Source organism: Pterocles gutturalis, unplaced genomic scaffold, assembly GCF_000699245.1.
Source record: "Pterocles gutturalis isolate BGI_N339 unplaced genomic scaffold, ASM69924v1 scaffold9480, whole genome shotgun sequence".
Taxonomy (NCBI): domain Eukaryota; kingdom Metazoa; phylum Chordata; class Aves; order Pterocliformes; family Pteroclidae; genus Pterocles; species Pterocles gutturalis.
In genome coordinates, this window is record NW_010143410.1 from 44362 (window position 1) to 56500 (window position 12139).

Genomic DNA, 12139 nt, shown 5'->3' on the forward strand with positions numbered 1-12139 from the left:
GTTGGTAAGAACCCAGCTAACCCTTGCTGGATGGTTCACGCCTGGTGCGATATGCAGGAGCAGCTTTGACAATTCAACCCCCTGCTCCTGCCACACTCCCTGCTTACACAGTAACAGGTTTTCAAAGTGCGTTTTCTTTGCATTAACCAGTTATAGACACAGCCACTTGTGCAAACCAGTTCTCATTTGTACCAGAAAGCATCGAAGCCCAGGTGGGGTTTGCCTCCAGCTAGTTCAGGAAGATACTGGTCCTCAGAGCGAGTGGTTGTACTCTTACCTGTAGACTTGATTTTCTGGCTGGCCTGCATCGTGCTGTCTTCATGGTCAATTGGCTGACTTGACAAGGAGAAGATCCAGATTTCTGCTACCTTCACTGCAGCCTCTTTGATGTTGCTGAAAAGGCTCAGAACCTGGCCACCTTCTGTTGGGTGCTGCATGACCTGGGACAGAAATTAAGCAGTAGCAATCTGCATTTAAATGCATTTAAACTTGCATCATTTGCATACCACAAGAGTTATTTACGTTAATAGAGTTACTCCACATTTCCAAGTACAGAAGCAAGCCAACACCCTGCAACTGCAGGAGCCACTGGCAGGCAATACACAATGCTAGTTGAGATTTTATTCGACTGCTAATGGAAGTGATGGAAGGAAATAAAAAGTGTTCTGAGCTTGACAGTCGATTAGCACAATATTTGACTACCTCATTACTATATATTTGTTTCCATGGCACAGTACTGATTTGAATTATCAAGTTACCAACCTTCTGAACATTTAATTAAGGAACTTAATTTTGTGTTAAAGTCCGCAAAAGAGACAGTAAATGCAAAAATTCTTGGTGAGATATGGACATGAAGTGCTTCCTAAAGCAAAAAACCCTGCTCCAAGGAGTTGGCACCTGAATCTCAGAGGAGCTGGCCACCCCAGGGTAACGAAGCCACGGGTCATGAAAAATAAGAGGAGGCAGAGGGATGTCTCAGTGTGGGCGTCTCCTTCCTTTGCCACTCACAGGGCTCCCCCCAGAGTCAGAAAGTGCTTCCCCACGCCAGCACCCCAGCTTTCTAATACACACCAGGCTGCTTCGTCAGCTCCTCACATGGCTCTAAACAGACCTGAGCTGATGAGGAACATATGCCCCCTGCTCCTAAACTCTGCTCAGGCTCACAACTCCAATTCACTGCTTTGTTCGAACAGCTAAGAGAATTTTTTTCTTTAAGAAATGCGTCAGTGCTCTTTAGGGGTCATTATCCTATAAACTGCAAAGAGGAGGAGGGGCTTATAAAGTTTGTTTTCCTGGACTCTTCCATTTCAGAAATATTCCAGATGAGCTGATGAGCTGGAGAGCAACTATTTCATAACACTGTGAACCTTTGAAAATTTTTGACCTTCTAACCTCAGTCAGCTGACACTACAAAAAAGACCAAAGAAAAACCACACGCAGCAGCAGCAAATGCCCAATGCTCAGAAGTTCACTGATGGGTCTAATTAATGAGCCCACATGTTTTCTGCCTTACAGCAGTATTTAATTTCTACTTCTTAAACCAAACACAGTATGGGGAAAAATGTTAGCTCCAATACCACAAATCAGAATTTGCCAATCCAAATGGGGAGTTCACCATTTACTGCAAGCCTACGGGAAGCCGGACTCACACACAAGGAGGGGTCTTTATAACGAATATAGTAATTACTCACCACAGCAGAACACTAGCTTATTTTGGATGGAAGCGATTTGTTGCCAGAATGCACTTGAATCAAAAATACTGGTGTTAAGCTGAACTTGCTATTGCTAAGCCCATCTCAAAACACGCAGAAACAGAAATAGCACAGATTAAACAGGGCATGAAATAACGAAGCACGGATCTAAGCCATTTAGAAAGCCTTAGTGAATAATTTATCCATAATTGAATCCAGCATTAATTTTCAGATGTAAATCTGAAAATTTTATCATTTACTTCTCATGAATAGAACTCCACTTAAATTACCAACAGCCATAAAATAAGAATTGCAGAAGGGCATTTTAAGCAAAATGATAGAAACTACTCGATCCTGAGCTCTCATACAGTGGCACAGAGAGGCACAGCAAACTTTGCTTTAATTTGAACATTTCTGAGGTTTGGAAGGCTTGCTCGAGTGACCCTATCTGTCTCGTTCTGTACTCACAAAACAACAAAACACTTTAAATTTAAGACTGAGCTGAGACAAAAGCATACATTAGTTCAACTGAACATGCTGCAACTTCTGCTGTACCTTCCAGGAAACACGATACAAAAGAATATTTACTAGTTTTAAACTTATGCTCAAGTATCCTGAAAGCAAAGGGGACAGCATTGTATTTAGGTGAAATTACCTGGACCCTCTAACTCTAAAAAAAACCCCATCCACCAACAAGAAAACCCTCACAAGGTAATAAGCCTTATGAAACCTTTGGCTCTCAAGATATTACCCAAAAGATGTACAATACTATTGCTCAGTAGTAAAATCTGGTTAAAATATTGCCCTGTGAATACTGACTACAGAAGACAGCTATATAAATACAGAGTATATACAGAAGCCAGGTACTTCTCAATGAGTGAAGTGACAATGCGGGGAAGGGAAAATGTCCACCTGTGTAAACAGAGATCATGTCAAATGTGGCTTACCTCAGCCATGTTGATAGACCCCACGGCCAGAGTCTTGTAGCCTAAAATGGTTCGGTTCTTGTAGCGCTTCCGCCGCTGCAGCATGATCTGAAGCTTGTTGCCTTCTCTCTTCAAGAAGTGAGGGTACTGCGGTTGGAAACACAGGAGAAGAGTTTGTTACATCTCTCGGCGTTCTCTCACAAGCCTCCTGCTTCACAAGTCAACTGCATTCCTAGGGATTAACCCAGGGCTTTTAGAAGCGCCCGCAGCTAAAGCACGGAGACCTACACGGTCATGCAATTATCCTCTCCAGGACGATGCCGGCTCCTTCAGGCACGCAGATCTTGCAACCGTCAACGTCTTCCAGTGTTAACATACTCAAACTTCTATTGTTCAAAGGGTTTGTATTTTAAATAAAGTCAAGAAAAAACCTCTCCTACTGCCTGGCTATGTTGCAAAGACATCAACCCTTCCAAGACAGGTTCCATACAAGAAAATACATTTGTTTACGTGCCACCCAAAAAACTCCCCAAGAACAGAGAGGCTCTGAAGTCAAGCAAGAGGGGCTAACCACCCCACCTCCCCTTGCCCTGCCCATCTGCACAGAGTGGTGGTACAGTTGGCCCCTGCCAGGGCACTGACAGTCCCCAGGGCCCAGCTCACCAGCCGCGGCAGGAAGAAGCTGTGCAATGGAAGAACAATCTTCCAGAAAACATACAGAGGCCACCTGAGCAGGTAGCTGAGTCTCATCTTGAGAAGAGAGGTGTATGGGACACACACTCTAAATACACAGAATACATAGCACCAATAACCTGCGGACAGAAGAACCTAATAGCAGGGATCTCAATCAGGACATTCCTAAGTGAAGGATGCTTCTCTCGCAGGCAAAACCCACATCTTTTTCTTTTTTTCTTTGGGACATTTTGAAAATAACTTCCTGCCTATCAAAACATTTGATAAATACAAATGCTGAGTGCCACCAGAAAGCCCGAGATATGAATTTGCAGTCCAGAGCAAGCCTGACTGCTACGCTAGAGCTGGGAGCAGTGGCCACACAAACAAGCAGAATACTAATTAACTAATTGCTCTGCAAGGGCAGGACCTACTGTGCACTGCACAGGGAAGCAGCCCTGCAGAAGAGAGGAACAGCGGTCCACGTAATTAAAAGACAACCTCAGAACACATCTGCATCCAGACACCAGTGGAGCCCGTGACTTTACAGACATGCAACATCCCTAAACAAGGATGGAAAAAGTTATTGGGGGAAGAGGTAAGAGGGGCTCAGAAAGCCAGAAGCACCTTTTGCATTCAAATCTACCTTCGCCCTGCCTCTGGAGCCCTTTTGCATATTGGAAGGGCAGCAGGGAAGAGGGACTCCTTGCTCTCAGCTTCACTTGGGCCATGCCAAGGCTGCTTAAGAACAAGCCTGCAAATAAAAGTCCAAAGTCACGCTTGGTCCCAGGCCAGCTTGATTTCAATGTATACAAGTTCTCAGGGATTAAACTGGATGGTTCAAGTCCATGCATGTGCAAGTTTCTGTTTTTCAAAGGTGTGCTGCCTGGCCACCTCTGACAAGCATTCCCATTCATACCTGGGGAATTTCCCTTCATCCTGTGAAACCCACAGAGGGTCAGGTAGCTCACCTGCCAGAAAGGTGATGATGAAGGCTAGGGCTGCTCTAGCCCCAGCTAGCAAGGCAAAACAGGATCGGACACACCACTAACTCCAGTCTTATCCCAGCTGCGCAACAGGAAACTCCTCCCTCCTGTTTGAGCCAAGGCTGCCAGACACAATGGGCTGCTTGCTCTTATGCCAGCCTGCCCCGTCACCTTTCCAGCTTAGCTCTGAAAAGGAAATGCTCTGTGCAAAGGACAGGAACTCCAGTCAGGAGGAGCAGCTGAGAAAGCTGCAACTGTGAAGATAAGAGGGGCTGCAAATCCAGACAGCTAGCACAAAGCAAGGCATACATGCTGAAGAGCTGACAGTGCGACACGGAGATACTGGCTGCTGCAAGACACCAAGACCTTCTTGTGCTATGACATCCACATGCTTTTACTTTGTGGCCCATCACCACTTTCACATATATCCCAGGCACTAAATTCAGCCTGTGTCTGGCTTAAGCTGCAGTTGTTAGCTAGGAGCAGCTTCCAGACATCATCCAATTAAGAAACAATACAAGCTGTCATAAAAATTCTGCTGTGCCATTTCAGGAAGGCTTCCCCGGCCTTACAGCATCCAAGACCACCAATCCTTCCTGCAGTCAGAGCCCAGCAGCGCATCTCTGCATTAAGCTTGCTCACCTCTTCTGAAGGCTCAGTGTCACGGACATTGCTCTCCCCTGTTCTGGCTCAATTCCCAGTCCCTTCTGGGGAGATCAAGTTAAAGGCAATGCTCTCTGCATCCTGCTGCAGCATTGCTCTGGGTCCCAGGGAAAAAAAATGTATTCCGAATTAATTCCAAAAAGATCTGCAGAAATACTTGCTCTTTGCTGACATAGGACTGGCAGAGGGAGACCTGTCTCACCTTACAGCTCTGCTTCCAGCCATGGGAAAGCTGCAGTCCCAGGACCCAAGCATACGTATTCCTGGCACATGACTGTTATTCCTACTCACACAGGAGGGGATGCAATGCTGCAGTTAACCCAGGCTGTGGGCTGCATCAGGGCAGAACCAGAAGCATCAGCTATCTGTGTATCTGCCTGGGCAGCCGCAAGGTTATCATCCATCTGCAATGAAATCTTATCTGCTTGGAGTCTGCATGGGTCTCAGAGTAACAGCCAGTCTGTCTCACATCACCACTGGAGCCTGTCTCCTTACCAGACCACACTCTTGACTTCAAGATCTAACCACTAGTTCCCTGCTCAGGAGGTAGCACCAGGACAGCACACTTTGAGGAAATGAGGAACCAATAAAATACAGTTGCTCCAATTCCCAGCTATTCCTGTGACTCCAGAGCCAGGACTAACTGTCTGCATACCGCTCCTGCTTCCCCAAATGATGCCTCCCTCGGGAACTCCAAATGAGAGGTTCACCTGTCCCATTCCCACTTCAGTTAGACTGACACTCCATGTCACCAGCCCTGGCTGCCAGCCTCCAGTGCTCATTCATAAGGAAGGCAACAAAAGGCAAAAAAAAAAAGAAGAGCCATCCTGGTCTGCTCCAGTTCCTGCCACAGCCACAACATGAAGAGGACAGACTGCAAAGTTCTCATGGCCCTGGGCTCCAATGGAAGGTCCCCTAACACTGCAAACCCGCACCCTGCTCCGAGCCCTCAATGCCGAGAGGCAATTCAGAAAAATTTGTGTTGCTGCACTGAGGACATGCACATTGCAGCCAGTGCCTAACTGACCTGTTTCCCCCAGACAAGGCAGGATGAGAGATCTGCCCTCCACAATGCAGGGTTGGTCCCAATAACACTTTTAAGGTTTATATACCAGGTTTCCCAAAGGGCTTCCCCCTCCCCAGATCCTGGAAAGCATCTGGGCCATTTTGCCCTACAGCCACATCCCACATACCTGCAGCGAGAAGGTCAGCGCAAGCTCCGTCTCCACGTGTCCGCTCGGGGGCAATACAATCTCGTGAGACCGCAGGATGCGCTTGGAGCCCTGTACAGAAACAAAGTCCATTGGGTGAATTCTCCAGAAGCCAGCCCTTACATCCCAACCCAGTCCTATTTACTGAAAACCAGGAAACATTGTCAGGGAGTACCACAGAGAAAGCGAACAGATGCATCAGACCTTGCACTTCTGTGAAATATTAATGAGATGAAAGGGAGATATTTGACTAACAAAGATTTGGGCATATTTACTGTCCCTAACTGCAACAAAGCAGCTTTTGTTCTGCCAAACCCTAGCATTCAAAAACTATGAGTCAATCCCCACCCCTCAAGTTTAAGTCTCATATTTTCACTTGAGCCAATAGGTCCAAGGCTCATCACCTCCTGGGTTCAGAGGCTGCCGCCTCATGCTCAAATCTCCAGCATTAGCCATGACGGACTGGTCTCTTCTTTTTGTGCACACACCCCTCCCCGGGGAAAGTGGAGATTTTAACCTGTTTAAACAACTGTGGGCTGTTGGGGTTATAGAAGAAAAAATCCACTAAGCATCGCAGTGGAGTCTGGAGAGCTGACAGCGTCCCAAGGCAACTCCAAATCTACCCTGTGTTTGGGCTGCGGCACACTAACCCAGATACTGGGCTATTTACTGTGTGAGCATTTCATTTCAGGGAAGGTTTCAGGGAAAACTAGCAAGAAAGCCTGTCAGACCACTGCCTAGCAAATCCTCCTGTGCTGTTCAAACACAGTGGCAAGTTTCAGAGGTCCCTGGCTCAATGTCTTGCTGAGGCTGCAGATCTGGCTTTGTCCAGATAGGCTGATCTGAAGCACAGAGCTGTAGCTCTCAAAAAAGCAGCATCTGGGAAATCAGAGAGACTCGGGGGTAAACACCTCCCAGCTACATCCAAAGGAAAATCTGGTCTGCCCATATAAGCCCCAAATAGCATCCTGAGATGAGAGAGAAGCAGAGACTCATTTACATCCCTTCCTCCCCAGACACACTGCCCAGGCAGCCAGAGCAAACGCTGCGATTTGCAGCAGTGCCTCAGCTCCTGCACAACGCAGGCTTCCCTGGGGAAATGCCGAGGTGCCCAAGCTCCAGCGGAGCAGAAGACAGACAGCGGAGCAGGATGAGAAACCGAAGGGCTCCCCCCAGGAAAAGCAGCACACGTGCAAGTACAGCAGAGCTAGCCTTGCCGCTGAAAACAGCCACATCTGTTCCGCTGGCGTAAACCTCCTAATAGCAGCAATCTTGCTTTACTTGTTACACAACTCGCAATCTAATGAAAGACCAAATATAGCTGCTTTTAAAAGACCGCAGCAGATAAATAAAGCAACAGCTTGGGAAACACAGTTGACAACTCTTTGAACATCACTGTTCGGGAGGCTGCAAGGAGACACACGAAATGCAGGTAAGATGCTCTCATTAGGTCTGAATTCAGTCATCCCCTCTGGAAGGGCTCCAGTGCCTGACACCTCTCTCACAATTCCCATATAAAGGTGAGTCATTTCACAGAGATCATCTATTTGATGATCCAGTATCACCAGCCTCAAACAATAGCTGTGTCAGAAACCCAAGTGCTGGCAAATTAGGTGTCCCTGAAAGAGCCTGTCAGCAGCAGCATCATAACCTGCAAGCTCTAAAGGGACTTTTACTAACAGGGCTTCAAATCTGCCTGTGCCCAAGACAACTGCAGTGCCACCGACCCAGCGTTAAACACTACATCACAAAGAAATACAGGTGCTGATCCAGCACAAGGGACACCCAGGGGGAGGCACCTTCTGGGACAGCAGTCACTCCAGCCACTGTCATCTCTAGGTCAACAGGAAGGACAGATCAGAGGCAAAAGAAGGGTGGCCCGGGGATGTGAGCTGCCACCTGGGACTTGGCAGATGAGCACCCCAAACAGGACAAGTCCTTTTGCCCTCCAGTTCTTCAGGGATCTGCCCTGGTGTAGGGAGGACTGCAGAAGAACTGTCAGGTTCCAGCGTCTGAATTACTGTGGCAAGGCGGACCACAACCTGTACCCAACATAGACAAAGTCCCACGTGTTAAAACTCCCCTTGGACTTGTAGGTCTGGGGCAAGCTTTGACCTGTAAGAAGTGTAAGCAGTCAGCAGTAACCTGGACAGGAAAAGAAGGTTTTGCTCTAGTGAAAGCTACTGAGTTGTCCAACCCAGGTCTGACATGCTCTGGGTGCAGATCATCCCCTGACATGCCTCAGGCCCTTACAGTGATGCATCCACCATCGAGGAGTACAAACATACAGAAAGCTTTCAGCCCCAATAAGCAACAGCTGGCAGCCTGAGAACCCACAGCTGTGCTTCTTCCGAGGTTCCTATGAATCCCGGTGTGTGAAATTATTCCCTACCTTTCTGCTCCCCACTGAGGGTGCATGAACCCCCTCCAACACAGAAGGACAGATTTTTACCCTAGCTAGACTTCACAGAGATGAGAAACACTGGTTACATCCTCAGATGCATGTTCTTGCACACAGAGCCTTCACGATTTCAGTTTCCAAGCTAGACGGTGCGTGTTTTGACACAACCAGGTCTCTGCAAGGGTTTTCCTGTCTCTTTATTTGAAAAGCAGCTGCCTTTCAGTATGGTTAATGGTATTTTTCTACTTACAGGCTTGTTAGGCTTTTACTCACTAAGTACTTGAGCATTTGCAGTGGTGGGAGCATGTGAGCTGAACTGATGCTGCGATGCACTGTGGAACCGAGTCCCCTTCCTTCCCAGCCTGCCTGCAGGCAGGGTGACCTACATGTAGGCACCTAATTAAATGGCACAAACGTATGCTGTAAAGTGGGTTATTTACCTAGGATGACAGCTGTATTTTATGGAAACAAATTAAAATGTACAGGCACCCTACAAGTCCACTGACAAGCACTTGTCTACAAAATGAGTTGGACTCCTGATAGGAGAGCTGCCCATCAGCAGAGGAAGGCCCAGAACCCCCAAATCAAGGTCTCCAGAACCCCCAAACCAGGACAAAGTTACTAAGATGTTCAGCCCTGAAGTGAGCTGAAGCACGTTAAATAGAGAACCAGGCTTGGATGTAGTGACAGCTCAGGAAGAAGAAGTGACAGCATATGATCTGTAAAGAGCATTTTTACATACACATAAGCTCATGCTGAGCCCTCGGTGAATTCAGGAGAAACATGGGGGAAGGATCCCAAGAGACTCTCCACACATCCAGAATGCCCTGATGTACTTGAGAAGCCTGTGGCTGCAATGGACCCTCATGTGGAGGTGAAGCTCAGCTTAGGCACCTGCCGGTATTTTTACCCAACCAACACGTTCAATTCTTATAACTGAGCAGCAATTACCTGCATTTTGACAGCAATGACCCCAGAAATAAGCTCCTTATCCAACTCCTTTAAGACTACCAGTTTCTTTAATGTCAAGCTGCACAACCTGCAAACAGGAACAGAAGAGAAACGGTTACAATCATGCCTGGAAAAGCAAAAGCTCTGAACAGCTCTGACACACAGCAGTATCCCCGTTTGAGGGAAAACAAGCTCCGGATACAAGCCACACACCAATACAGACAAAGACAGAAGAAATATGTGAGGCATCCCTGGCCTTTCAGACCGAATCTCCTCAACCTTTCACAAATAGAAGCTAGAGAGCAGGTACATATCACTGATACAGAGCCATGGCCACAGCACAGACTACTGCTGACCACAGCCTGGGAACTCTTGCTCTGAGTCAGACCAAAAAGCTTTAGGGTCAGAGGAATTAAATTCCAGCAATATAAAAGCACTGGGTCAGACTAATTTTAAACTCGTCTACAAAGCTTCCCTAGACTGTTGGCTTTTTCTGTTTTAGACTCCTGGCTCCCAAAGCTCTCACTCCCACCTCCTCTTGTCAACCCACACATTCTCCTCCTCACCCCCCAAACAAAAGTGCTAGCAAGTGGCTCAGGCATTTCTAATGGGAAAGGGAAAAAAAAAACAAGAAAGAAGAAGAGGACTCAAGCAGTGCCCTCTGGCCCTGGTATTCACATGCCGCACATATGCAAGTAAATCACATTCTTCACCCAGGCAATGCTACATTGTTCTGGTTAAAGCTGTTTGCACTCCTGCCTTCCAGCACAGGAGCTCGGGAGGGGATGAAGGTTAGAGTAGGTGCAGCTGAGTTTAGGCTCTGGGATAACTGTCCCAGGGTATTGGTGCTGTCACAGTGTCACAAAAGTTACCACCCACTGGTGTGATTAAGAAGGCAAGCCTAGAAACAAACTTCAGGGAAAGATAAACCAGAAACAAGGACAGCTCAGCTTGAGCAATGAGGCTCATGAAGGGGCCCAGTCCAGCAGGAGGTGGGAAGGGAAGAGGAGCCGACGCTGGATTTTGGCGCATGCCCAGGCAGCAGTAGCACGAGTGCCACTGACCGAAGCCTGCACTTGAGCTGTAGAACTCCACACCGCTCCCAGGAACGGGACAAGTCACCACTGCAAGGGTGACCTGCACCTCCACCACAGCATGAAGCCGACACACTGCTTTGCTGCAATGCCTGAAGGTAGGCACCATCAGCCTGGGTGTAAAACTGCAGGGGAGATGTGGCTGAAGGCTCTTCCCAGAAGGAGCAGACGCTGGAGCAGCTGCTGCCTGCCTCATCCAGAAACGCCCAGGGCTGTGCCTGAACTCTGCCCTCTCGTGCAGGGCTAGGAACAGGGTCTTAGCTCTTACGGTCTTCACTCAAGCGCCTCTCCAAACCCACCCTTGCCAGCTTCTTCTGTACCCCAACCCACCCTCTGTTCTCTCTGCCCATTTGCAAAGCACCGGTTCCTGCTATCCACCCCCCAAAAACCAACAGAAAGAGAGAACTAAAAGCTCTCTCCCTTGCCAAGTTTTGCACTAGAAGACAGCACAGCCAGAGATGCTACAGAAATTACAAGTGGAAAAACGGGGTCTGCCTGTGCCTCCATTCCTCTCAGTCACACCACCGGCAGCTGTGTGCAGTGTCATCGAGACAAACGTGCTGGAGAGCACGAGCCTGGAGGTGCTGGGTGCCGGCGCAGAAGCGGGCAGGACAGCTGCAGCTGCTGCTGGGCTGGTGGAGGGGAATCCACGCGTGTTTCACCCACGGGCAGAGCCTGCCCCGGAGAGAAGCAGAAGCACAGGACAGCATGTTCACCTACACACAGAAGCATCCCTGTGCGCTGAGAGTCACGGGAAGCTGCATTCCTCAACCAGGGAGGTTGCCGGCTTTCCCTCCGCGCTCTGAACAACACAGCAAGCATGGATGCACGTGGCCGCTGCCGTGAAGCAGCCCGGCCAGGATCTGGAGGAAGGAGGCTGTGATGCCATTTGTTTTCTCTGTAACGCTGGAGCTGGAGGACAATCGCGCTTGGCTTGCCAAAAGCCACAGAGCTTGGGCTGGTCAGGTGCTGAGGGCAGAGGTAGGACAACAGGCTGGCATTGTCTCAGCTGACAGGCAAGGAACAAAGGCCTTTTCTCTCCGGCCTGAGCTCGAGGATGAAAAAGGTACGGGAAGGAACAATGGTGTTCTCAGCGCACACAGCAGAGCACAAGGAAGGCGTTCTGTTCTCTGCCGGGCATTCCTTCAATTCATCATTTATGAGCTTTGATCAAGCCCTGTGGAGCACTTGCTGCTCGGAAAAAAAAAATAAAAAAAATTAAAAGCCTCCTTTACAGCAATCAGAGAAACAAAAGCAGTTAAAAAAGACATGGGACGCATCTGCTTTATTTATCCCTCATCACTGGGCTGCTGGTACTAAAAGGCACTTCACACAAACAACAATGAAATGTTTATATTTTCCATCAGGGTGGGGGGGCAGGGAGGAATAAAATCAGAGTTTAAATCCCACCAAATCGCCCTTACCCTCAACACGCTTATTGTTCTGGGTCTTCTGTCTAAGTTTGCAGCTTACAAATCAAAGCAACCTTCAGAACACATGGCAGAAAGGGGCCATACCTCACTCAAATAATCATGAGAAGGCAT

General features: G+C 48.2%; 1 protein-coding gene across 1 annotated transcript in view; it reads right to left on the reverse strand.

Annotated features, from left to right (window-relative positions):
• Nucleotides 1-9589, reverse strand: part of PACS2 (phosphofurin acidic cluster sorting protein 2) — a gene marked incomplete at its 5' end in the record, with an annotated part of 45661 nt that extends 36072 nt beyond the window's left edge. The window contains 4 exons of the mRNA XM_010084724.1: nt 278-440; nt 2639-2764; nt 6132-6221; nt 9502-9589. Of these exons, the coding sequence (XP_010083026.1) occupies nt 278-440; nt 2639-2764; nt 6132-6221; nt 9502-9589 (467 nt within the window). The remainder of the gene's footprint in view (nt 1-277; nt 441-2638; nt 2765-6131; nt 6222-9501) is intronic.
• Nucleotides 9590-12139: the final 2550 nt, after the last annotated feature.